The 24,985-nt window shown below is 50.1% G+C and overlaps 3 protein-coding genes across 4 annotated transcripts in view; 1 reads left to right on the forward strand and 2 right to left on the reverse strand.

The window, feature by feature from the left end:
* Nucleotides 1–79: 79 nt before the first annotated feature.
* LOC144085458 (zinc finger and BTB domain-containing protein 41-like) lies at nucleotides 80–6,202 on the reverse strand. 2 transcript variants are annotated; one of them, XM_077614744.1, is made up of 11 exons: nucleotides 6,071–6,202; nucleotides 3,846–4,703; nucleotides 3,187–3,394; nucleotides 3,018–3,090; nucleotides 2,354–2,501; nucleotides 2,152–2,281; nucleotides 1,986–2,081; nucleotides 1,811–1,917; nucleotides 1,224–1,329; nucleotides 1,056–1,144; nucleotides 80–944 (listed from the first exon to the last, which is right to left on the reverse strand). In XM_077614744.1, exons 2-11 carry the CDS (start codon nucleotides 4,642–4,644, stop codon nucleotides 526–528), a joined length of 2,175 nt encoding a protein of 724 aa, XP_077470870.1. In that variant the 5' UTR covers nucleotides 4,645–4,703; nucleotides 6,071–6,202; the 3' UTR covers nucleotides 80–525. The 2 variants fall into 2 exon arrangements, with proteins under 2 accessions (XP_077470870.1, XP_077470869.1); XM_077614743.1 differs by lacking the exon at nucleotides 6,071–6,202 and adding an exon at nucleotides 5,385–5,889.
* ift57 (intraflagellar transport 57 homolog (Chlamydomonas)) lies at nucleotides 5,862–8,773 on the forward strand. Its single transcript, XM_077614752.1, has 11 exons — nucleotides 5,862–6,360; nucleotides 6,517–6,691; nucleotides 6,762–6,880; nucleotides 7,020–7,107; nucleotides 7,162–7,239; nucleotides 7,314–7,436; nucleotides 7,582–7,653; nucleotides 7,749–7,880; nucleotides 7,952–8,014; nucleotides 8,139–8,205; nucleotides 8,273–8,773. Exons 1-11 carry the CDS (start codon nucleotides 6,203–6,205, stop codon nucleotides 8,422–8,424), a joined length of 1,227 nt encoding a protein of 408 aa, XP_077470878.1. The 5' UTR covers nucleotides 5,862–6,202; the 3' UTR covers nucleotides 8,425–8,773.
* Nucleotides 8,774–8,776: 3 nt separating this feature from the next.
* myo10 (myosin X) overlaps nucleotides 8,777–24,985 on the reverse strand; it is a 29,686-nt gene continuing 13,477 nt past the window's right edge. Inside the window, exons 5-41 of the mRNA XM_077614741.1 lie at nucleotides 24,710–24,897; nucleotides 23,761–23,895; nucleotides 23,545–23,669; nucleotides 23,221–23,234; nucleotides 23,069–23,153; nucleotides 22,894–22,997; nucleotides 22,673–22,802; nucleotides 22,468–22,586; nucleotides 22,223–22,369; nucleotides 22,029–22,129; nucleotides 21,893–21,959; nucleotides 21,721–21,813; nucleotides 21,018–21,086; nucleotides 20,873–20,955; nucleotides 20,656–20,764; nucleotides 19,632–19,712; nucleotides 17,615–17,739; nucleotides 17,417–17,531; nucleotides 16,976–17,082; nucleotides 16,589–16,903; nucleotides 16,234–16,273; nucleotides 15,161–15,793; nucleotides 14,399–14,519; nucleotides 14,044–14,287; nucleotides 13,868–13,963; nucleotides 13,707–13,800; nucleotides 13,569–13,624; nucleotides 13,357–13,499; nucleotides 12,832–13,026; nucleotides 12,550–12,707; nucleotides 11,998–12,407; nucleotides 11,677–11,884; nucleotides 11,477–11,613; nucleotides 11,287–11,407; nucleotides 10,645–11,097; nucleotides 10,378–10,569; nucleotides 8,777–10,124 (exon numbers count right to left, since the gene is read on the reverse strand). Coding sequence (XP_077470867.1) covers nucleotides 10,014–10,124; nucleotides 10,378–10,569; nucleotides 10,645–11,097; nucleotides 11,287–11,407; nucleotides 11,477–11,613; nucleotides 11,677–11,884; nucleotides 11,998–12,407; nucleotides 12,550–12,707; nucleotides 12,832–13,026; nucleotides 13,357–13,499; nucleotides 13,569–13,624; nucleotides 13,707–13,800; nucleotides 13,868–13,963; nucleotides 14,044–14,287; nucleotides 14,399–14,519; nucleotides 15,161–15,793; nucleotides 16,234–16,273; nucleotides 16,589–16,903; nucleotides 16,976–17,082; nucleotides 17,417–17,531; nucleotides 17,615–17,739; nucleotides 19,632–19,712; nucleotides 20,656–20,764; nucleotides 20,873–20,955; nucleotides 21,018–21,086; nucleotides 21,721–21,813; nucleotides 21,893–21,959; nucleotides 22,029–22,129; nucleotides 22,223–22,369; nucleotides 22,468–22,586; nucleotides 22,673–22,802; nucleotides 22,894–22,997; nucleotides 23,069–23,153; nucleotides 23,221–23,234; nucleotides 23,545–23,669; nucleotides 23,761–23,895; nucleotides 24,710–24,897 — 5,724 coding nt within the window. The 3' untranslated portion in view covers nucleotides 8,777–10,013. The remainder of the gene's footprint in view (nucleotides 10,125–10,377; nucleotides 10,570–10,644; nucleotides 11,098–11,286; nucleotides 11,408–11,476; nucleotides 11,614–11,676; nucleotides 11,885–11,997; nucleotides 12,408–12,549; nucleotides 12,708–12,831; nucleotides 13,027–13,356; nucleotides 13,500–13,568; nucleotides 13,625–13,706; nucleotides 13,801–13,867; nucleotides 13,964–14,043; nucleotides 14,288–14,398; nucleotides 14,520–15,160; nucleotides 15,794–16,233; nucleotides 16,274–16,588; nucleotides 16,904–16,975; nucleotides 17,083–17,416; nucleotides 17,532–17,614; nucleotides 17,740–19,631; nucleotides 19,713–20,655; nucleotides 20,765–20,872; nucleotides 20,956–21,017; nucleotides 21,087–21,720; nucleotides 21,814–21,892; nucleotides 21,960–22,028; nucleotides 22,130–22,222; nucleotides 22,370–22,467; nucleotides 22,587–22,672; nucleotides 22,803–22,893; nucleotides 22,998–23,068; nucleotides 23,154–23,220; nucleotides 23,235–23,544; nucleotides 23,670–23,760; nucleotides 23,896–24,709; nucleotides 24,898–24,985) is intronic.

The raw sequence follows: 24,985 nt of genomic DNA on the forward strand, positions 1-24,985 counted from the left end.
AATTCTCTGGGAACGGAATAACAGCGAGACCAAAAAGCACAAAAAATGTTTTTTTAATGTGTGCAGTAAACACCAGATCTAGAGTATTTGAGCACTTTCTTTATTCAACACAATAACTCATCATCATGCTCTTGAATGTTTACATTATTGTTATTATAATCATCTTCTAAAAAGTGCTTCACTGTTGCAATACTCACTGGCCCCTTCTCTACTCATGCTTAATTCACTGGCTGCCATTGACAGAAGCAAAAATCATTCATTTGCACTAAGAAGACTGCGTCACATTTTGGCCTGCAGGTGGCGCCCAATTTCCATGAGCCATCGGCTCCCTTGCAAACCGTACGGGAGTAATGGGTCTGAGACAACTGAAAATAGCAACATGTGTGCTTCTTTTCGCGCCACTGACGGCGTCCAATCGTTCGTTCGTTCGCCCAGTCAAAACGGATCGTCAAGGAGTCCAAAGCGCTACTTCATGTGTCCATCGGAATTCCACCACTGACCTCCAACCGCCGTGGTTTTGCTCCGTCAGCGGCGACCGTACTCGCAGCCGGTGACGTTCTCCGGGGCGGACGTCGAATCCGAAGCCAGCAGCGTCCCCAGGTACGCCCGCTCATTGCCGCCGCCACCGCCGTCGTCTCCGGCGCCAGGCGGCCGGGCCCCCGGACCGTACTTGTCGAAAAAGGCCAGCTCGGGAGTCCGGTAGCCGGAAGGGGGAGGCGGCGGTCCCGGGGCGGCGCCGCCGCCGGCTTGCTCGTCCGCCTGGAGGAGGCGTCCGGCGTGCACGTGGTCCACGTGATACTTGAGCTTGTCTTTTCGCTTGAAGGTGGCGTCGCACTGTTGGCAGTTGAAGGGACGGGCGTCCGAGTGGATCACCATGTGCTTGCTCAGGGTCTTCTTGATCCGGAACGTCTGCTGGCATTCGGGGCAACTGAAGGGTTTCTCTCCTTTGGTGGCGGGAACGCCACAAAAAGTAAAATTGGGAGAATTTGGAGGTCACAAATGTGGTTTATCAATTATCACACTCAAAATGAATATGAGTGAATATTTCCTGGTACCTGAGTGGGTCCTGAAGTGCATTTCCAAACTGGACTTTCCCTTAAATTCTTTCTTGCAAACCTCACACTGATGCGTGGCTGATTTGTATCTGCGAAAAGAGGAATGGAAATATGGATAGAAATATATAGAGATGATTTATTTTTTTACAAATGAAGACTAAAGCTTACTTCTGCCAGACTTTCTCTCCCAAATGAACGCTTTTGTAGTGGACCGTCAAATGATCCTGACGTCGAAAACACTTTCCGCATTCTTCGCACTGATGTGCTTTTTCACCTGAAATGGAGCAGCTCAAATTACAGCTTTACAAAATTACCGTATTTTTTGTATGGAACAGCTACAATCAAATGATATCATCTACATTTCATCTTTAAAAAAAAAAAAATCTGCAGCTCCTTTCCATGAAGATACAATTAAAAGTGTTTTGCAGAAGTAAATAAATGATCATGAAAATGTGGTAAATGAACTTTAAAAAATGGCTTATTAAAACGGTGAGGGCTCGGAGCATTCAAATAGATTGGACATCTATCACTATCCGTGGCGCTGAAAGTGGGGTGTCCAACCGGCAGCCCGGGGGCCAAATTTGGCCAATCAAAGTCAAGTTCTTCAAACATGAAACGGGTTTACTTTTAGTGTTTCAGAAACAAAAATGCAACTTTTATTCTGTCCATTTTGATTAGCTTCTTCCAAAGTGCTATCCAAAAATGCTACCATAATATAGCAAATAACATTTGGTCTGAGGGGCAATTTTTTTTACCAGAGTGAGTTTTCTGATGCTTGGTCAGGTGATCGTGGCGTACGAAGGTCTTGCCGCATTGCTCGCACTCGTAGCGCTTGTCGTTGCGGTGCATTCTCAAGTGGAGCCTGATTGGATAAAAATCGCCAGTGGATGTTAAGACGGACGGACGCACACGTCCGCTGCGAACTCCCACCTGTACGAACTCTTATGGCGGAAGGTTTGCCCGCAGAGATTGCAGAGGTGCGGCTTCTCGCCGCTGTGGATGCGCATGTGCTCCCGCAGGGTCGTCCTGGCGGAGACAAAAGACAAAAATAAGGAGAAAGGTCGCCCCGGGAGAGGAACGCGGCGAACTGGCCCACCTTTCCCGGACGGATTTGCCGCAGACGAAGCAGGTCCACTTCCTTTTGCCGCCGTGGGTGCATTCCACGTGGCGCCTCCTGTTGCCGCTGTCGTTGAAATTTCGCCCGCAGATCTCGCAAGGGAAAGGCCCTGAAAAGACAAAAGTTTCGGATTGTTATTGTACTTGGATAATAATGAGAATACAATGAAAGGTGGGCTCACCCAGGTGGAACTTTTCTTGATGTTTGAGCCTGGCAAACCTGGAGCGGAAATACTCGTCGCAAAAGGAACATTTGAAAGGGCGGGCTTGCGTGTGCAGGATCATGTGCTCCTGCAAATGAGGCTTGCGGGTGTAACATTTTAGGCAAATCTGTACGGGAAGACAAAAATAAATAAATAAATAAATAAATAAATCAAAGTAAATAATCCTAAATCGGAAAAAATATTCCCAAATTATTTTTTTCAATTGGTGCTTGAACGATATGGATTTTAATGCGATTAAAATGATTATTGTATTTAAAGACAAACTAGGAAATATATTTGAAATGATTCAAATGAAACACATTCAAAATAGGAATTCATGTCAAAGGACTCATTTTTTCAATCGATTAAAATGTATTTCAATTTTTAAATACATTTTCTATGCTTCCCTTTTTATTTTATTTTACAATATTCGATTTATTTTGTTATTTTTTTCCATGTATTCCTCTAATGCTTTATGTGTATTTATCAACTCCACCTATTGATGGGAATAGACCAATCTGGGTGCAGTGGGAGGGGTTGGCAGCGAACGGATGTTTCGTCGTTCGCTGCTAAGCCTCCCACACCCAATAAATTGGACATCTAACGGTGTCACTAATCAAATCTCCAAGAAAAACCAACTCACGGGACATTTCCAGCCCTCACTCTTCCTTTTCTTCCTCTTACTGAGAAACTCTTGGAGATTTTCCGGGTGGAACCTGAAAGAACAGAGAAGAACGTTCAGGGACCCAAAAAATAAAAATAAAAAAGGCTCCAAATTTTAGACTCAAGAGAACACGCTCTCTCTTTCTCACCTCTTGACGTGCTTGGCCAAAGTTTTCTTGCTGGCGTGGAGTTTATTACAAAAAGGACAGGTGTGCTCCTTCATCTGGAAGGGAGCGTTGCTCGCGTGCTTCTTCTTGTGAACCGTCAAATTGGACTTGGTGGAGTAGCGCTGGAGACACACGTCACACTGGAAGGGTTTCTCTTTGGTGTGCACTCTGGTGTGACTCTCGTACTTGCCTGGCGGGCACGTGTCCAATCAGATTCCAGATGCTAGCCCAGCTAACCTCCCCACGCCGTTTGCAAAAACTAATGCTAAATACCAAATAGTAGGTCATAAATCCGTCAACTGGATTTTTGGGGACTAAATGCGACAGAGCTGCGATCAAAATATGCTGTTTCAATTTAATTTGGGCAAAATTGGAAACAAATCAACATCATAAATGGGGCCAGAACGATATGAAACTTTCCCAGACATTTTTACACGTTTACACCAATCCACCTGTCCCTGCAATGCGCATTTCACCCCGCAGAGGGAGCCAAAGCTACACATACTTTTAAAATTTGCAATAAAAAATAATTGACGAGCGCTGACCGAGGAGATTGAATGAGGCGACCCCTCACGGGACGAGCCATACGCGTAGCAGTAGTGGACACATTCAAGATTGACTAAAAACGTAATCATTCCCACCTGCTCGATCGAACGTCTTGTCACATTTGGGGCACTTGAGGATCTTCCTGCCGGCGACACGGATCTCGACCGGGGCCAAACCTTCGGGGTAGACGGGGCCGCTTGCTGCCGCTGCCGCTTTTCCGTCCTCCTCAGCCCCAGAAGACCGTGCTTCGTCCACGACTAGTTTGCTTCCCGCGTCGTCTTCCTCCGCTCGTTCTTCGGCGCCCTCAATCGGCGATGGGGGCTCTGGCTTTTCCTGGCTTTGGTCTTTCCTATACTTGCTCGGAGGTTTCTTACTCCGAGCGGACCGCCGGGCGCCGGCCGGCTTCTCGCCGTCGCCGGGACTTTGAATCTCCTCCTTGGCGACGCCTTCCGGGGGGCTCCGATCGGGCGTCATCCGGGAGTCGCCGTCGTCCCCGCTGACGGCGTCGCTGGGCCCTTCCTCGCACAGGAGCTTCACCACGTCCATCATGTCCAGGAAGCGGGCGGCCTCGGCCACGGCCCGCAGCTCCGTCTCGGCGACCGCGCACTCCGACGTGTAGAGCAAGGCGAGCAGGTGGCGGAAAACCGAGTCTTCCACGTGCTCCAGCGTGACGCGGGTGACGGCCGGGTTCTTGGACAGCTCGGCGTGGAAGTAACTGCTCCCGTGGGCCAAGACGGCCTTGTGGGCGCCGTAGAGATTGCCGCCCACCGACACGGACACGTCGCAGAACCTCTGACGGATGCGGTCTTCGTTCAGGAAGTTGAGGAGGTCGCGGCTGTGGTGCGTCATGGTCAGGGAGCGCACTGGCGGGGCGCTGGAGGCCGCTTTTTCCATGCCGCTGCTTTCAACGTCGTCTTTAGCCGACAGAGAATTGCTTCCGAGAGGGCTCAATTCTGGAAACGGTCAAATGAAACAAACATTTTGACGTTAGTGACCAAAACATCCAATTCAGTTTCCCAGCGAATAAACAGTCGCAGCCAGTTCTCCCAGTCAAAGGACGAGAAACTCAATGCCAGCCATCCCACTTGTGAATTTAATGTATTTTTATTTATTTTTATATTCTACGTGGAAATAATGATAGGAACGTCTCTAAGGCTCATTATTTAAAAGTTCCTTGTGTGTACATTGAAAAGGCAACATTTCTTTTGCATTTAAAATAAACAATGCAGTGTATGCACAGTGTACATCAGAAAATTCAACTGAATTAAATCATATTCATGCCTGGAACGTCAGAATACTACAAGAAACGACGTATGGCTCGTCGTATATTTTAGCTGCGTTATCACGACACGGAATTCTGTCATTAGCTTTAGCCAAAGACGAATACACGGTGTTTTTAAGGGAATAAAGGAGAGTGTGCGGCATAAAAACGAAGACATTGTCGTTGGAATGAAAGCGCTGTGATTGTAAATTGGTCGTCCGTCCACCTTAAGGACCCCTAATAAGCTAGCGGCCGGCCTGAGGACTCGCAGGGCCCCCCTCGGAGGAAATGTCGACAAACGACGTCAACGCGACTGAGGAAATTAGTTTTAGTTTTTCAATGGTTTTTCCACCCCACCTCGACGAAGACATACCTGAAATGTACGAGCAGTGTTTTCAAATACGTGTTAAATCCATGCTAGCAGCACTCCTGTTGTGGAAAATGTGCGCCGGAATAATCATTTTCTGTCCATCCATTAGGCCCCTCCTTCCAAGCAATGTGTTGTCTTTCTTGGCAGCTAGCATGCTAAAGTAGCACGGCTATACATTTTTCCCTTTTTTGGGGTCCAATAGAGAAACGAGACAAGCACAATGCGTACACTGTTGACGTTTCACTTGATTTAGAGAATTAATGAACAAAGCCAACGTGTTTGTTAAAATAGAATAATCGTAAATATGTTATTTGTACGGCAAATCTACTTGGACAAACTATGTGTCCCGCAAAACTCCTCAAACTTTGCTAAATGTCCTGACATTCCGTTGGTATCATATATCGGGATGTGAAAGCGGGTGTCCTTATAAGCATAGTTTAATATATGTATCAATCTTGCGTTTTCGGTATGAACATGAAAAGGCGACAGGGAGGTGTTGGTGGCGCTTATCGATGACGTAACACCCCCGTCTTTTCGGTTCCTGCAAAATTATTTCATATTTGCCATCAGTGGCAGCCAATATTATGTATGATCACATCAGTGTGACACACATCACCACTAAAAAGTTAAATAATTGGCGTCAAGTGTTGTCATTTATCAAATAAATATATCAAGAGCCCGTCGGATACCTTTAGCGATCTCCACTCGTTGCTTGACAACGGCTACCAAACAAGACCAAGTTAGCCTAGCCGCATGCTACCTTCCCATCCTCCTGTGCGTTGGAGTAAAGGAAGAGAAGAGGAATTTATCAAGGAGCCGGAATGGCGAACAATGGTCGCCGAGGTGGGGAAGAGGACGACCGCGGCCCGGGAGCTTCTCACCACGGATTCGTGCTCATGGAGGCGCTCATGGAGAAGCTAAAGATCTTAAATTGCGACCATGAGCTGCTGGAAAAGCACAACATGAAGCCTCTCTCCAGGTACTAGAAGTCACAGAAAAATATGATGCGTGAGAATACAATCTGTAGATTTTCATATCAATTTTGTGGCGTTTCTGCTCAGATTGTTGTTTAGTCAGAACATTGAGAGTCAATCTTTCCAGGCTAAATAAATTGAACGTCCATGTTGTTTGGCAGACATTACTTCGTGTCCAGTCCTTACCTGGCGTCCAATCCCGGGGAGCAGTTCTACCTGTTCGCCATCACGGCCGCCTGGCTCATCGAGGAGGCGGGCGGCAGCTTCGGCAAGCCCCGGGAGGACGACGAGCCCGCCGCCACCGTCTCCAACATCCTGGCCGAGCTCAGGGCGCTGGTAAAAAAGTCTTCTTGGATATGGGCGCCCCTTTCGGAAGCCCACCATCCAACCCTCATCGTCTTGGCAGGGCGTGAAGGTGGACTTCCCGCCGTCCAAGCTCAAGTCGGGTGCCGGCGAGCAGGTGTGCTTCGTCTTGAACGCCTTGGCCGAACACGCCCTCAAGAGACGGGGATTCTCCTTCAAAAGGTGCCCGAGATGGCCAAAATAATGAGCACCCCTGTAACTTGTAACTACAGAAAGTGCTATATCTGGATTCTTGTTGGCATCATCTTAAATGCTAATGCTAAAGCGAAAATGAATTGAAATGCTGATCCCTCGTCTTCAGACCAAAGTACCCAAGTGAAAGCGCAGAAGAAGAGTCGGTGATGGAGGAGCCGGCGGAATTGGCGCTGGACAATCAGGACAACATGCTGGTATGGATTTTTGTGCAGCCTCTTCTGTCAGCTTTGACATTTTCACTTCTTCAGGAGGAGGACCACGACGATGACGAAGACGAGGAGAACCTGGTGGACCTGGAGGCTCTCACGCTGCAGAGCCACCTGAAAGTGAGCACCCGCCGTCAATCGGGGGGACCGAGCGGCGCCGGTTTGAAGCCGACTCGATCGGGTCTTCCCCGCAGGAAGCGGCCACGACGTCCAAACCCGAGGAGATCCTGCGCTCCACGGTGGACACGGCTCAGTGGAACTTGGAGGTGGAAAGGGTCTTGCCTCTCCTCAAAGTCACCGTCAGGACGGACAACAAGGTGATGTCCTTTGTCACCAGGGTTGCCCATTTCAATGCCCCGTCCGGTACCTGAAACACTAGCAAATATTTCCAACTATGATGGAATTTTTGTGGCGATGGCGAACTAGGAAATCCTTGAAATTCTTCCCGTTTTTTTTCCCCAGGACTGGAGGGTCCACGTGGACCAGATGCACCTGCACCAAGACGGCATCGAGTCGTCGCTTCACGAGGCTAAAGTGTGTTTACTGTCTTTCAAACTGTATTGAATGCTAAATTGAAAGTTCAAGGTTTGTGCTTGATTTAAAAAAACTAAAAACACCATTTGGCTCAGAGCTATCTGGACAAGTTGGAGGAGGACATCAGCAGGACCCTGGAGAAGGTGTCCAGTCGGGAGAAGTACATGAACAAGCAGCTGGAGGCCATGACGGCCCAGCACCGGGACGCCCGGGCCCAACTCGCTGAGGTAGAAGCGGTCGTCGTGACCCCCAGGGTCGCCTCGACTCACCTCACTCCGTGTCTTCCTCTCTCGTCCAGGTCAGGGAGCGCTACCAGGAGGCCAGCGGGGGCGTGGCCCAGAGAACCCAACTCCTAGCGGAGGTCAGTGAAGGTCTCGTGCCGCGGCGGGCCGCGTTTTTTAGTCACTTGCCCTAGAAAGTCTGGAGGAAACTAACAAGTCACCAATTATTTTCAATTCTGGACCACCACGTCTTTTTCTTTCCAGCTAAGCGAGGAATTTGCCAAGGTGAAGCAAGAGATGGAGGAGCGAGGGAGCAGCATGTCGGACGGAGGTGAGCAAGTCATCGTCTAAAAGCCGCCTTGCGGCGTAAGCTCTGCTCACTGGCCTTTCTCGTCCAGCGGCGGTGGTGAAGATCAAGCAGAGTTTGTCCAAGCTGAAACAGGAGATCGTGCAGATGGACGTGCGCGCCGGCGTGGTGGCGCACATGCTGATGCAGGCCAAACTCAAGCGCAAGAGCAACATGAGCGTCCAAGGAGAAGTCTTTGCCTGAGTGTTGCCTTCAAGGACACTGCGTTTTTTTAAAAATCCGAATCGGTTCAATCGATTCGCCGCCCGTTAAAGGCGAGCAATATTTTAACGTAGAGGGCACATTGTCTAACATCAGGAGTTAAATAATCGTACATGAAATGGGTGGGGGGAAGTTATATTTCACTGGCCACTAGAGGGCAGTGTTTACATCCGGGAGAGGAATACTGTTTTTCCCCTCGTGTATAGTATGTATGTCAAATATATTTTTTAATAGAAGGGGAAAATACATATTTTTAATGTCCTCTTTGACCTTAAAGTGTAAAAAAAAGGTCAAATATTTTCAAAATATAAGATAAATGCCATTGACGGTTGACTATGTTGGCAAGTCATTTATTTTGGTTTGAACATTTTCATCTTTTTGGGAATACATTAGATCGCCGAGAATGTTTTCTTATCAAAAATGGTCCTCCCGAAACATGGCAAAAAAAAGCACGCGGAACAACGTCAAACATGTACAATCGTCATCATAGATGAGAAATGGATAGAAACTTGGCATGAAAAAATGTACAGCAAAAAAAGAAAAAAAGGCACTCTGCGTGTCTTTGGATGGACCCGCCGTCCGCAGACGTGTTGGCGAAATCCGGAAAAAAAATACCACAACTCAAAATCAAATCATTTTTTACAGCGTGTAACAGCCACGTGTTCTTTCGTGGTCTGAAAAAATGACAAACTGAAAAAGATTTCCCACTTAAATCCGTCCTTTTCAAAGAAACAATGAAATGTATGATTGTTTTCACAAAGTCAAAACTAAAGTTTGCAAAGGTCTTATTTTGAAAGGTAGACTACAATATTGTTCTTGCGGAGGTTTTTTTTAAAATCTAGGCTAAGATTGTTTTTGGCATCAGAAACGTTTTTAAGCATTTTTTTTGGTAAATCATATTAAATCTTACAAATTAGGCACTTAGGTTTGCAGCTTTTTGAATGCAGAGCCTACCTAACGGAAGTTGTCCGATGGAGAGAATTTTCTACTTTTCTACCCATGTATACAGACGCCAATTTTTAAATTTTTTAGCCATGTTCCCTAACAGATCACAAGATCAGAAATCGGGCCCAATCAAATCACGGACGAAGTCAATCGGATCGGCTTTTAGAGATAGTTATTTTTCATTTTTCAGGGCAACAGTCGGTTGTGGCAAGCTAACGCTAAGATAGTACAGTGCAAGAAAGATTATCTCTTCAGTATGGAGATATTTTACATTCACTTTCATTTTTTTGTTGGTTCACCCTTACTACATTGCCCTGCGGTTGGCATGGCAACAAAGTCAGGGTATTGGCCGGGATAGGCTCCAGCACCCCTGCAAAATGAACAATGCGTTGCCGGGACTTGGGTGCAAAAAATATATATATCTTATTTAATTCCGGAAAATAGCCAAGTGCACTTTGGAGGCCTCTGCTGGCTGGCTCGACCAATGGGAACGCTCCGTGACCAATTTGAGGCAAAATTACTTATTTACAATTTTTTTTTGGCGCATTCTTTGAAAAGTCGCTCTCGCAGCCACTTAGAAACTACGAGCGCTGCCCCCCTGCTGGCGCGGAGGGGAAAGTCAAGTCTCACCAGGCACTGCAATGGCTTCCGTGGGCCGAGAGGGACTGGCAGTTGCTGTAGCGCTTCTTCACCATCATGCTGACGTACGCCTTCATCAGCTTGGCGATGTCCATCACCTGCATCGCCAAGACATGGGGGAGGGGTCAATGCTATGGTTTCCAATGGCAACAAGGCCTCAAGAAGGCCCTACCTCCTTTCAATAGTCAGCCAATTGAAGGTGAGTAAAGCGTGCAAGACAATTGCAAATCACAACACACGCTCTTTTTTTTTAGAACCCTAAACATCCAATCCATATTGAACACTTTTGTACATTTGCCCATCGCATTCGGCGCCCTCCGAGCATTTGGCACCGGCGCCCGGGACGCTCACCATTTGCGTTTCAAAGACGAGTTCCCGGCCCTCCACGGCGATCTTGTAGGTGTTGGCCATGGGCGCCCCGAAAGACAGGATCCGCTCGTAGGGGAAGACCTCCAGCGGCCACGGCTCGCCGCGCTTGTACACTGACACGGCCTCGCGGCTCACACCCAGCCACAGCTCGGACGGGAAGGCGCCGTCGGCGCACTGAAACGGCACCCCTGTCGCGTTAAGCGGCTCTCTCGACGGCGGGACGTTTTCCCCGCCAGGCGCCCGACCCACCTCCACGGCGAAGAGCGTGGAGCCGTAGCCGGGCCAGTCCCTGACCAGCGCCATGTACTTGCTCATGGCCTGTTGCGGCGCCACGCCGCGCAGCTTGCCCCACTTGTCCAGCACGCCGGCGCGGACGGCGGCCTCCTCCTCGCGCAGCCACGCCTCCAGGGAGCTCTCGGCCCGCGAGCCACGGCGGCCCAGCGAGCCGGCCCGAAAGCTTCGGCGCAGCGTGCCCTCCAGGAAGCTGGCGCGCTTGGCCGCCGGGCGTTCGGCCGGCGCGAAGCTGCGCGCCGAGTTCTCCACCCGGGCCCGCAGCCTGGCCGCCGGGAAGACCAGGGACAGCTCCGGCGCCTCGGCCCGTGGGTTTTGGTCCCCCAGGAGGTACTGGATCCTCAAGGCCGACAGGAACTGGAGAGTCTCCTCGGGCGCAGGGTACTGGCCGCGGATCACCGCTTCGTGGGCCTGGGGCGCCGATAAAAAAACACGGAAAACATTGTTTTTCAGTCTTCTTGGCTGCCGTTGACGGCACTAAACGTCCAATCCTTTTGAAATGGACTTTAGTTCGGCCCTCCCAGCCAAAAGGGATTGGACGTCTAGCGCGGTCAAGGGCAGTGAAACATGAGTTGACGACAAAAGGAACGAACGGCCCACCTGTTCAAACATGAATGCGAACTCCACGCTGTCCTTGGGAACGTTGTCCACGTCCAGGAAGCAATAAAGTTTGAAGTACAACTTCCAGCCGGAGCTGCTCTCTCCCGGACCCAATGCGTATCTGCGGCGTGGCGACACGCGAATTGGCGGTCAAAAAGCCCGCCGGGAAGCGGGCGGGCGGGCAACGTACTTTTCGAACTTGGCGAGGACGTCGGCGACCACCGCGCGGCTCTCGATGGCCTTCTCCACGCCGTCGTTGTGCTCGAAGAGAGCAAACATGTTCCTGCTGTCCTCCATGGCCAGACCCCGGACCAGCTTCTCCACCACCTGCCGTTTCACGCGTCTCCCGTCATTTCCCGTGAAACATTCGACAGGTCGGCGTCGTCTCACCTCGCCGGCGGTGGTGTGCGAGTCGATGTTGATGTTGCAGCAGCCGCCGCCGTGACAGTGCACGGCGGCGCTCATGTCCCGGCGAGCCAGCACGGCGCCGATCTCCTCCCGCGACGGCACGTGCTCCCGCCCGCGCGTCTTCTTCAGCGCGTCCAGGGCGAACGCGGCGTAGCGCTCCGTCTCCGTGCCGGGGAACGCCTCCCGTGCCCTGGCGGGGAGGAGCAGAGCTCAATTGTTTTTCTTACGCGAGCTATTACGGCTGTTTTTTCCCCCATTAATACGGCGAATGTGGGCGGAGTTGACGACGGGACAGCGGCGTACCTCTTGAGGTGGAACTTGACGTAGGCCAGCACGCCCCGAGAGGGCAGGAAGACGCAAGCGGCGCACGCCAGCATCCTCCAGCGGGCCAGGTCGGCGGGGTCGCCGGCCCGCGGCGGCCGCGTGGTCTGCTTGACCAGCTGGCAGTAGATCTCGTCCCGGAGGGGGCGCAGCTCCAGGCCCGGTCGCAGGACGGCGCGGATGAGCGCGGCCGGCTCGCCCGCCGTGGCCTCGGGGCGCCGCAGCCGCTCGAAGCTCTCCAGCGCCTCCTGGCGCAGCGTGCCGTAGGAGCCCCGCCCCACGTCGCCGTAGGGCAGCGGCAGGAGGGGCGAGTGCAGCGGGTGGCGGCTGTAGCGCAAGATTGGGTTGCGGCTGTAGATTTGATCCACCACCTCCCCGTTCAGGCTGTTTTCCTGCACCCCAAAGGCAGAGGTCAAAGGTGATGATGCGCCCGTCGCTCGGCCAATTCAGGAAAAACGACTTTTCTCTAGACTGGGGGTGCCCATTAACATTTTGATCCCTCCCCTCTGTCCATTTCTTAGTTAGGCTATCTACCTTGATTTGAAGGATGAGGCGCTGGGTGGGCGTGTCCACGGGCGCCTTGGCATCGATGACGTTTTGGACGGCGCCGGCCCAGCGGGCCGCCTCGTTGAGCAGTTTGCAGTAGAGGCGGTACGAGTGCTTGCGGCCGTACACCGTCACGTTCCAGTAGCCTGAAGCGGGCAGACGCGGTGAGTCGGGTTGGAAGGGGCGGGGCGTTGCGGGGCGGGGCGGGGCGGGGCGGGGCAGGGCGTGGCGCTGGCTGGCTGGCTGGCTCGGCCGGCCGGCTTCACTCACCCGTCTCCTTGAAAAGTCTGTCGTCGGGCGGCGCCACCGAGCACAGGCTGTTGAGCACCAGCGCGCCCATTTTGACGGCGCCGCGCTCCGAGCTCTTGTAGCAGTCCAGCGAATTGTGCGTCAGCAGGAACCAGCGCTTCTTCAGCTTCAGTGGCGCTTTCCCGCTTCCGCCTTTCATCTCCTTGTGCAGCCAACCTGGTGGACAAAATGACTACTTTTTATTCCCAGCAGACAAAGTCCATTTGCATATATGTATACTTTATTATCATTATGACAGCTGTTTTTTTTCTAATGTATCATGGTTCAATGTAAAATTCAGGCAGGCTTATTAATGTTATTCCAAAAATTATCAACTGCCATTGACGGCATTCAAGTTTGAGTACGACTCATGTATTTGGGAAGCTCTCAAGAATACAGATTTTATCATTTTTTCAGCCAAAAAAACAACTATTATGTATTTGGAGAATTTAAAAAATATATATATATATTTTTTTTTATATTTTTATTTTTTGGGCGAGAACGCACCTCGTACGATGAACTCCTGTCCGTCGACGCGGGCGTCGCCCTTGGAGCGCTGCAGCAGCGCGATCCAGTGGTGCATCTCCTCGGGGGTGTCGGCCACGCAGTGTAGCACTCTGTTAGCCGTGATGATGACCAAGGAGTTGGGCCTGAGGCAGGACCAGCCCGTCAAATGGGGCGGGGCATGGCGGCGGCAGCGCATGCCGACGGCGGCTCACCGTTCGGGATTGTCCCACGCGCACACCGAGTCGATGGTGCCCACGTCCAGAGTTCCCTAGTGGGGGCGAAAAAGTGCCAGGGGTGGGTTAACGCTGGTGGTCGAGGCGAAAGGCGGTGGGCGGGGCTAGCTTACTGACCACGGCGTTGCGCGGGTTGGCCTGCTCGTCGTGCATCTCGCCGATTTCTTGCTCCGTGGCGCCGTGCACCTGGCTCAGCACGCTGAACCATTGGCTGTTGCCGGGCAGAAAAGCGGCGTCAGTGTCGTCCCGAACAAAGCCAGTCGGAAATTTGGCCTAACCTGGCGTCTTCGGGCGTCTCGGCCACCAGGTGGTACGTCCTCTCCGCCATGACCACGTCGATGCCGTTCTCCTTGTCGGCGTTGTCGATGACAGCCCTGCGACGGACGACGAGACCGGTTTGGACTCTCCGGCTCGGGCCGTAGTCGGCGGCGATGACGACGACGGACTGACTGACTTTGCGGCGCGCATGTCCAGCACCCCTTTGAGCTTGTCCTCGCCGTCATCGTCGTAGTAGGCCAGCTCGCTGCGGCGCAGGACGAACCAGCGGCGCTTCCAGTTCCTGCGCGAGAGGGTGGAGGAGCCGCCGCCTTTCTTGTGCAGCCAGCCCTGCTTCAGCGCCTCCTGCTTGGCGCGGAACCACAAGAAGGTCTCGTCCTTCAGCACGCACCAGCGCCGCTTCCACGTGTTCATCAGGCCGCCTAAGGGGAGAACCAAAACACCTCAAGGAAAGCCGGCAACCCGGGAGCTCAAATATGACACGACTGGACGGCTATCGTTGTCAAAGGCATTGAAATCCGAGCGGGCCCCACCTTTGATTTGCAGGAAGCTGTGGAAGTACGGCATGGTGACGCAGCTGTAGACGGAATCCCGCCGGTACGACAGCTCGTCGTCCGTGTCCAATCGGTCAAAGTCGTCTTCGCTGTCGTCAAACTGACACACGGGGAAGAAAGAGGGTGGCAAAAGTTACTCGTGACGTTAAAATGGTACTCGGTCGTTTGGTCGCCCGGAAGGTTATTGATAATTACCATTTAAATCGTTGCTCAAATTCCCTAAATACAAACTGCGAATGACTATTTAGTCATACTTAATGCCCTATTAATTATTAGGCTAAAGAAAAGCTCAAAATTTCCCAGACTTTTATTGTTTTTTGTTGGAGAACTTGTTAAGACCCTGACGGACGTCGCTTCTTAAAGGGACAACGACAACAAACTCTTCTACACTCACACGTCCGCTCAGTGAAACTGCTCAGGGCCATTGTTGGCTTTGATTGATGCGTAGACCGTCTTGTTTTACCTTGTTTTGTCGCCCGTCTTTTGGTTGCCCGTCTTTTGGTCGGCCGTTGTTTGGGTCTGGGCAACCAAAAGACCGGCGACCAAACGACCGGCGACCAAACGACCGGCGACCAAGCGACCGGCGACCAAGCGACCGGCGACCAAGCGACCGGCGACCAAACGACCGGCGACCAAACGTCCGGGCGACCAAAAGGCCGGCGACCACACACGCGTTAAAATAACACCATTTTACATGAAGGCAAGGAACAGAAAGACAAGAATGTGCGGAAAATGACTCACCGACGACTGCGCCCCTTCCGATCCCAGGCGGTAAGCCCCGGAACCGGCGTAGGTTCCCGAGGAGCGGCGTCCGTCGGGGGAGGGCGGCGCCGCCTCGTCTTCCGAGTCCTCGTCCGGGGGGATGAGCTCGCACGGGGACTCGGGCGGGGCCATGTCGGCCGGCGGCCGCTTGGCGTAGGGGTCCTCCTCGGAGGAGTCGTCGCTGCTCCGGATGCCGCTGGTGCGCTGGCCGTCCGAGCGCCCGTGCTCGCTGGGGTCGGGCGAGTCCTCGGGCCCGAAGCCCTCGTCGGCCTCCTCGCCTCGCCGCTCCGGCGAGGCCTCGGCGTTGCCCACGCACTGGTCGATCTCGTGGAAGTTGAGCGAGCGCAGGAAGCGCTGCGCCGCCCGGCAGGCCTCGTCCTCCAGCCGCTTGAGCTCCTGTTCGCGCAGGAGGCGCAGACGCAGCAGCGAGGCCTCGGTCAGCGAGAGCTCCTGGCGCTCCTTCTTCATCTGCAGCCACTGGATCTCCCGCTCCAGGCGCAGGATCTCCTCCACCTGACCGCGGCCGTCCTCTTCCGGAGCCGCGTCCGTCTCCGCCTCCGCCTCCGCCTCGGAGGTCCGCGGCGAGCTCTCCGGCGAGGCTTCCCGGCAGAGCTGAAACGGGGACAAGGTCATGGCGGTAACTCATTTTGGCTCTTTTTTCATTGCTAATTGAGCGCAGCGACTACTATTGACGTCCGATCAATTTGATATTGTTGGCTACGAACGATGTTTCAAGGGCATTGACGGCTAGCTGGTCAAAACAGCACTTTACTGTCCTTGCAAAGAAATTAAATATGATTTTTTGTTTTCAAGGTCAGCCACACAGCAGGACATCGGTATCGGGAGCCAAAAATGGTATGAATGCAACACTGTGAACTATTTTAATAAAATATCCAAAAAGAAAATGAGGATTTCTTTTTAAAAAAACATTTATATTGATAAACTTTCTAAAGTTTTAAAATATACATATTTTTAATTACAGTACAGTAATTATTCCGCTCGACTGAATGTCAATGGCAGCTAATGGGTAACATTCAATCATATTTTGGTACCTTTTGAGCAAGATGTTCCTCCTCCAGCCGCCGACTTTCCCTGTCCACACCAAAAACAAACAGTGGTTAATGCGGGTCGAGGGTTCGATCCCCAGTGGGTTCCGACCTTTCTGTGTCTGAGGTTTGCTCGTATTCCGGGTACTTGGATTCTCTCTCACATCCCAAAAGCATGCGTGCTAATGCTAATCGTACGCTAAAGTGTCCCTAGCTATGCGTGAATGCTTGTTTGTCTGAAACCCTTGTGAGGATAAGCGCTAAGGAAAATGAATGAATGTTATTATAGAATTGAATATTTTAGACTGCTTTTCTGACTAACTCCTTATGTGGTCAGTAAAAAGAAAAAGAAAAGAAAAACCTGAGGCATTCTTCCTCTTGCTGCTTCTTCCTTCGCTCCTGCTCTTTCTCTTTCTCTTTCTCTTTCTCTTCCTCTTCTTCTTCCTTCTTCCTTCGCTCGCCCTCTTCCTTTCTCCTCCGCTCCTTTTCCTCCTCCTCTTCCTCTTTCCTCCGCTCCAGCATGCGCGCGACCAGTCGCCTGGCCATGAGCGCCCGCAGGCTGCTCTGCAGGGTGAGCGCCGCCCGACGCAACAGCAGGAATTTCCTTCGCCAGTAGAAGGCGCGGAAGTTCTTCTGGATCAGCAGCACGCAGCGCAGCAGCCGACGGTACTGCTTCCTGTTGGCAAAGTCCAGTCCCTTTTTACGGCCCCTTACGGCATTTTCCCCCCCGTCCCCCGGGGCCACCTACCTGGCCGCGTAGCCGGCGACGTGCGCCCGTATGACGGCAGCGGCTCGCAGGACCTCCGTCTCACGCTGCTTTTCCAGACGGTGTTCCAGACCTTCCCTGAGGAACACCTGTGGAGCACACAGGTATATATTTATATATTTATTAAATTTTTATATCATTTTTTTTTACCTAGGTCTACAATGTCTGTCTTCCTACTGCAACCAAGGAAATTTCCCGAATATGGGATGAAATTTCTAAATTCTAATCTAACAATTCAACACCAAAATTGGGTTGCGTCACATTAAAATTGTTATTAAAATGAAGTGGCCAAAAATTGAGCAACTCAAGAATTAGCTGCAACAAATTCAGGAGAAAAATACTCCGTGGGGGGGGGGGGGGGGGAGCAAAAATTGGACGTCTATCTCCGTCAATATCTCATCTCAAACAACATTTGTCTCGTACCTTGGTCTTTCCCATCCGCCACAGAGTGGCGCCGTGGTCGTAGCGCCGCAGCAGCTCTTCGCAGCACTCCTTGGCGTCGTCCGGCGTGGACGCGTCACGCATCAGAACTTTGTACCTGAGGGGGGAGGGGCAACGTCCGTCTCGGGAAGTGGGACGGACGGACGGACAGATGGACGGAGGGGCGAGCGGCTCACTCACCGGCGGCAGAATTCCCGGAAGGCTCGTCGGACGGGAAAGCCGGCGCGTCGGATTTTTACCGTCTCCAGCATGCCCGAGTACCTCAGCTGGTTCAGAACCACCGCCGGGTCGAAGACGTCAGGTGACTGCGAAGACAAACGAATACCCGATGTTCCGCATTAGATATCAAATTTGACAAAGAAATACACATTAAAAGAGGAAAAAAATACAGTGGAACTGTAGCTTAAGGTGGGTGGTATGCTAACCTATCAAGAGTTCTTCAGATAACAATAGCATCATGCTAACAACTCATCAGTGTCATTCCAAATGACGAAATCCAATGAAATCTTAGTGCAAAAATGATATAATATGTTTTAATACTTTCACACGTGCGTCACAAGTCTCACCCAAACAATGAAAAAGACCGACTTAAATTTTGGCAAAAAAAAAATTTTCAGTCCCTTGTTTTTAATAGTTACTGGCCTTATTAAGGGCTTAAAGTATTTTTTAAGTGAACTTTGTGAGAACTGTGACTTTTTGTAACAATCAAAATCACAGCCTGTTGAAAAATGCAACTCCGTAAATGGAGTGCGTCACAGGCAGGAGGGGCCCCCCAAAATACGACTTTTGACATCACAAATTGTCAATGGAGCGATTGTGAACACCAAGGAGCTCCTTTCCTGGGGTCTCCTGTGGGCGTGGGAGGAAAAGGGGGGGCTATGGGGGTCTCCCAATGAGAGTGTGCTTTGATTCCCACCCACCCGAGCGAGGAGCCCCTTTATCGCAGATAAAGTGCACTTCTTCAATGTCAGCCTTTAAGAAGCACGGCCTCGTTAGCATCACCCTCATTAGCATATGCACAAAGACGGGCGCTATCCGCAAATGACGTATAACCCCTTTTCAACACATTTCCAAAATATATAAAAATACTTCTTGGTCATTATAAATACAACAACAACAAAAACACATGGATGTGTGTAATACAGAAAAAAAACAACCAAAGTCGATGACATTAAAATGAATAATAACAAACTGGTTACGGAGTAACACTAGTAGATTAGTATTATTTATTTGACGACACAAGCTCCAAATTGGACGTCTAGCAATGCCAATGTAAAAGCTAAGAAAAAAATGCCATTTACAATACTCATCATATTTATATTAAAAAACATTATTGCTGTACACGCCTATATTTTTGTTTTTTTATATGTTGTTTCAGTTGGATAAAAATAAAAGGCACAAACGTAGAAGTATACATACAAAGTACATTGCATCAATTAGAGTCACGTGACTTTTCTGCATATTCAATTTCCTCCGAGGTTAAAATGACACTAAACATTGAGGCATTCTGTGCAGGTTAACCAATATTTTCCTTCTTTTTATGTATACATAATATTAGGTTAAAGAGCGAAAAGAATCAAGACAAAGTGTCCTCACCGAGCATCTGGCTTCCCAATCCAACGTCCGGCGGGCGGCAAAGTTACGGAAGAGCGGCGGGAGGGAGCGCCAGCGGCTGGCAAACGCTGTTGCGCGCCCGCTAAGCTAACAAAGGCGACGCGAAGGACCGCCTCTGCCAGGACGTGGGAGGGCCGCGGTTGCCGGGGCGACCGCTCTCCCGCTCGGGGAAATTTGAAAAAGACGCTCCAGGGCGTCCACGTGAAATCTATCATTATTTCTTCCCAATTTCATTTTGTAATATTGACAATTCTTGTCACGTGTTTATCACAAGTAGACGTCCAATCTATTTGAACATGGCGAGTCAAATTATTCAAACAGATTCAATGACCAATCGAATGGAAGTTTCGCTGGCTCCGATAACATTGAGCGTAAAGTCAAATGATTCCGTGGGGTCCAATAACCAATCAGAAAAGAAAAATAATAATAAATGGAAATGTACATAGGGTGGTGATGCACAGAAAAAAATAGGAGAATATGAAAACATACTTTAAAATAGGGAGTTATTTATCAATCCCCCTCTATGGAAAGGCACTCAATTCAATTGAATTGAGAAAATGAAGGGTGCTCTTTTGGGACTCACCTTGTGTGTGTTTGGTTTGATGCAGCGTATGAAGAAAGGGTTGGAAGTGCTCAGCGTGGCCATCAGAGAGTGCAAAGAGTCCTGAAACAACGACAACACATTACTCAGCGCCAACTGCATGCTCCCACAAATTCACACAAATCATATCTACAGTAATCCCTCGATGATCGCGGTTCATGTAGACCACACATGGCTGCGATAAGCAAATATATATATATACATATATATATATATATATATATATATATATATATATATATATATATATATATATATATATATATATAGAGAGAGAGAGAGAGAGAGAGAGATACACGCATACATATATACATACATATATATATACACATATATATATACATATATATACATATATATACATATACATATACGTATATACACATACATATATACGTATATACACATATATATATGTATATACATACATATATACACACATACACATATATATACATATACATATATATAAATAAATATATATACACACACTATATATATATATATATATATTATATATATATATATATATATATATATATATATATATATATATATTTATTACTCCAGTGCTGAGTCCTAGTCGTAAGCAGGGGGAGTGGCTTCTGCTTGTAAGTTTCAGCGTGGATTTTCACATTTTTATGAACTTACAAAAAAAAATGTGATTAAAAAAAAGTCCCCCCCCCCAAAAAAAATCTGCAACGTAGTGAAGCCGTGATATTCAAGGGATTACTGTAAGCATTTATGTACCTATGTACATTTTGTGACGTATTGAGCAAAACGGAAACCATGAAATATCATCAAAACATGGAAAGTAGAGCCAAAATGGGCAAAACTACAAGATAGTGGTGGAAAAAAAACTGAACCGTTTCTCACTAACACTAGAAAAACATCCCCCAAATCCTCCCCAAATTGACAGGATAGTGGATATTTCAGTTTGAGTCAATACAGGCCAATAAAAAATCTTGTTTTTGTTTGCGTTGTTGGAAAATAAAAAGAGAGTGACCTTGAAATGCGAGCAGACGGTGGGCCGCCGATGCTTGCCGCCGTTCCTCAGCGTGTCCTGCTCGTTTCGGCTGGGCACGTGTTCGAAAAGCTCGTACACCAAATCCGACCTGCCGTCGAAAGAGCGATGAAAAAAAGGGAACGTTATCGTTTTGGGTGGAGTTCGCTCGTCGTCTCATTGGAATGATTTTTGTTGCATTTCTCTTGTGGCATTTGACCTGCTGTCCCGGAGCAGGCGGAGCACATCGTCTCGGAACGTGTCGCGGTTCTTCTCCAGCGTCCCCCTCACGTCGTACACCACCTGCGGCGCAAGGCGACGGCGTGGCAGACGGTCCAACGGGAAGGGCGCGCTTGCCATCTCACCTCTCCCGCGTAGTGTCTGACCCCAAAGTAGTGGACGGCCACGCGCGGCTTGACGTAAAAGGGATTTTTCTGCAAGCAACGCAAAATTCAAGGACATTAACAGCTGTCAAAAAAGAAATAAATCATGCAAACCATCTGTAAAAGAATTGCTAATATTAAATTGGATGTGTTATTAGAAGAAAAAAAAGTTTATTAAAAGAAAAAAACCTTGTTTTAATTGAAGTTGTTTTAAATAAAATGGCAAACCACACGCATACCTGTCAACGTATACGTTTTCCCCGAGTGCGGTCTTTTGGTCGCCCGGACCCAAACAACGGGCGACCAATAGACCGGCGACAAAACAAGGTAAAACAACACGGTCTACGCATGAATAAAAGCCAACAATGGCCATGAGCAGTTTCACTGAGCCGACGTGTGAGTGTAGAAGAAGAGTTTGTATGTACATGCGCTGTCTCTTTAAGAAGGGACGTCAGTCAGGGTCTTAACAATTCTCCAACAAAACACAATAAAAGTACGGGAAATTTGGAGCTTTTCTTTAGCCTAATAATTAATAGGGCATTAAGTATGACTAAATAGTCATTCGCAGGTTGTATTTAGGGAATTTGAGCAACCATTTAAATGGTAAATAGCAATAACCTTCCGGGCGTCCAAAAGACCGGCGACCAAACGACCGAGTACCCGGTTTCCCATATGTTATACGTACCGAGTGCTGACTGTGCAGTTTCTCCAGCAGCGTGTCGTCCGTGGCCTTGGGGAAGTGACTCTCCTCGTTGATCAGCGCCAGAAGGCCCAGTCTCTGCGCCGGCCGGGTCCAAAAAAGTAAGCGGGCGGGGAGGCCGTACAATCCACCCATCCACCCAGCCATCGTCGCTCACCTTCTCGATCAGGTCCAAACACTCGCCGTTGTCCATCCAGTCGATGTTGGCCCACGTCAGTCCTTCCCTGCGTCGTCGGAGAAGGCGAGCGGGTCAACCCAATTTGACCCGGAAATGTCAATCAAAAGCGGCTTACTTATTGTACTCCAGTTGCTCCAGCGAGAAAATGTGCTTGTTGAAATATTCCTGAAGCTTCTCGTTGGCGTAGTTGATGTTGAACTGTTCAAAGTGGTTCACCTGAAAGGCACGGATGGACGGAGGGAGGAAAATGACCCTCTCGGAGCAAAAAGTTTGCCTACCCCTGCCTATTTTGGGGTGTTTGGCTTGTACCTCAAAGTTTTCAAATCCAAAGATGTCCAGGATGCTGATGGACTTGAAGTCATCCTTCCCCCGGATGCGAGCGTTCAGGTTGCGGATGATCCAGTTGAACGACTGCGAATAAAGCGCCATGGCCATGGAGTCTCGAGAGTCCACCGCCTGCCACCAAAAAAGAGCGCCTTTAGTTAGTTATGAGCCAAAAACGATGGGTCATTCTGCATTTGAGCCGAGCAGCCATTTTGAAACCCGCGACTGACCTGCTCCACGGTGAGCGGGGTGGAGATCTCCTCGCCCCTGAGGATCATGGACCTGTGCGTGAGCACCTCGGCCAGCCGATCCGGATCCAGGCCCAGCAGCTCCGCCGTCCGCCTCAGGGCTGCGTGGCAAATAAAAAGGGGGCCGTCTCACTAACGGCGCCCCTCCGAGCGCCGGCCCGAGAGACAACCGGAGGAGGCCGCTGACCGGGCTTGGACGTGATTTGCGCGCCACCGGCCGTCATGAAGCAGATGTTGCCGGCGTGTAGGATTCCCGCCAGCAGTCGCAGGATCTCGTCCACGTTGGCCTCGGTGAACTGCATGGTCCGCATGGCGTTCTGGGGGGGAAAAAAACAATCCACGCCGAGGTTAGAATGAGCTAAAATGGTATTGCCTGACGAATGAACCAGGCCGGACCCGCTGGCTTACCAGAACATCTCGAAAAGTGCCTTTGTCGTCGATGGTCTCGTCCGAGGGGGCGTCGGAGTCGCTCAAGTAGTTGAAGGCGCAGGTGGGATTCAGACCCAAAGCATCTGCAAAGTCGGCAAGTGGTGGCAAACTTGGTTTTTTGGAACGTTTTTGTTTAGTGTGTGACTCGACTGACCCTTCTGTTGCTCGTCGGTTCCAGCTAACAGAGCGTAGAAGATGTGATAGTTTCTCTCGCCCGGGTTCTGTCCGACCACTCGGTTCTGCCGTGAAGACGGCGCATTTCTGACATTTCCGTTTCTGCTTTGAGAAATAGTAAAATTTCCTCACCTTCTCCAAGAGGTCTGAAACATTTGAGTCAAGGTTGGTCAAATTTCACCATTTCTTTTGGATGCAGTTCATTTTGAATGGCGACAGAAAACCAATCATGCTCCTCCGTTCGTGAATTGAAAGGAGTTTGTCGCCAGTAGGCGACCAATCCATTTGAACTGGGAGGCTCCCAGTCCAAACGGATTAGCTGATCAATGACAGGCAGTGAATGAAAGGGACAATTTTGAGATGGATGGCATCTCCAAATGATGAAAGGGCTGTCGTGTGGTTTGATTGGTGGAGGATTAACAATTAGCAATTTGAATTTTGTAAAAATGAGGATACAGTCGACGATCCGCCCCCCTTGGATGTTCCCCTTCTGGCTGAAATGGAGCTGGACAAACTTCCCGAAGCGGCTGGAGTTGTTGTTGTAGACCGTCTTGGCGTTGCCGAAGGCCTCCATGATGGGGCTGGCGGGAGCGAGAGAGAAGTGAGAGACGCCCTTTCACGTCCAATTCGAGCGATGGCGACGGGAATGATAATCCGCGGCGGGAGACCGACCTGCTCTCCAGCAGCCCATCCTCCACGCGCGACGCCCTCTCCTTGGACGACGGCTCCGGCGAACGTTGGCTCATGGCCGACAGGAACTTCAGGATGAGTTTGGTGCTCTCCGTCTTCCCCGCCCCGCTCTCGCCACTAATGAATGAAAATGAGTTCAGTGTTAATTATTTTGGTCATCGCACAGTTTTCGATTCATCGTGGAAGCCCACATTTGCACATTCGCGTAACAGGTGGTTACGTCTTATTATAAGGTGGTGAGGCGGTAATCCTCGCGTCCACTAGAGGGAGACAAGGGAATTAGACAAAGCTATCAGATGATTTATCATCGCTTGTAAGGAATTCCAGCAGCAAAATGTCATCGGCACCCCCACGTGACACGACACCTTGGGGAAAAGGGTGGTGCGGTTGTCACGGCGACCGGGTAAACCTTGGCAAAGCGGTCGCTGACCTTTACAAGACAAAAGCGACACGCTAAAAGTACGTCAGGCCGCAGCGGGCGTTTCATGGGAAGAGATCCGAGTTGTTAAGACTCACAGGAAACCAGAGTACCGGGAGAAAACCCACACAAGTCCGAGGAAAACAGGCAAACTCCACGCAGTGAGGAAACACCTGGGTTTGAATCCTCGACCCCAGAACTGTGAGGCCAACGAGCTAACCACTCCGCACCGATTTTTTTTTTTTAAACGTGCCACAATATAAGATATTTTTGATGTCGTGAAAAATGATACCTCTAGTGGCGGCGATAGGGACATCTTCAGCCCTATTAGTGGTACTACGAAGGCAAGCGATTCCCAAAAATTAGCAAGCCATCTTGAACTGGCCGCCATCTACTAGCCGAAATGTGCGCTGCAGGAATGCATCTACTTAATAGCGAACCACTGCTCGATGGGATGGACCAATGGATGACCCCAAATGGTTGTGGGTGAAAGCGTGTGCATGGCATTCTGACCTGATGAGCACGCACTGGTTGCGCGGTCGCCTCCAGAGGGCGCGGTAGCATTCGTTGGCCACGGCGAAGATGTGCGGCGGGATCTGGCCCAGGTGGCGTCCGGCGTAGGCCTCCACCGCCGCGTGCTCGTACAAGCCGTCAAGCGGCCGGTACGGGTTCACCGCCGCCAGGATGGACCCGATGTAAGTCTGAATCGGAACAGATGGTTAAATATATATATTCAGGTGCCCTTATATCAATTTAAGTAACATAACTGTTAATCACTAGTGCTTTTGT

This window comes from Stigmatopora argus, chromosome 12 (assembly GCF_051989625.1).
Source record: "Stigmatopora argus isolate UIUO_Sarg chromosome 12, RoL_Sarg_1.0, whole genome shotgun sequence".
Classification (NCBI taxonomy): Eukaryota; Metazoa; Chordata; class Actinopteri; order Syngnathiformes; family Syngnathidae; genus Stigmatopora; species Stigmatopora argus.

Coding starts and splice junctions, on each gene's coding strand:
- ift57 (XM_077614752.1), top strand. CDS start 6,203: ATGGCGAACAATGGTCGCCGAGGTGGGGAAGAGGACGACCGCGGCCCG. Junction 6,692..6,761: donor TGGCCGAGCTCAGGGCGCTG/GTAAAAAAGTCT, acceptor TCGTCTTGGCAG/GGCGTGAAGGTGGACTTCCC. Junction 7,108..7,161: donor ACAATCAGGACAACATGCTG/GTATGGATTTTT, acceptor TCACTTCTTCAG/GAGGAGGACCACGACGATGA.
- LOC144085458 (XM_077614744.1), bottom strand. CDS start 4,644: ATGGAAAAAGCGGCCTCCAGCGCCCCGCCAGTGCGCTCCCTGACCATG. Junction 2,502..3,017: donor GTGAGGGCTGGAAATGTCCC/GTGAGTTGGTTT, acceptor CTTCCCGTACAG/ATTTGCCTAAAATGTTACAC. Junction 2,082..2,151: donor GGCAAATCCGTCCGGGAAAG/GTGGGCCAGTTC, acceptor TGTCTCCGCCAG/GACGACCCTGCGGGAGCACA.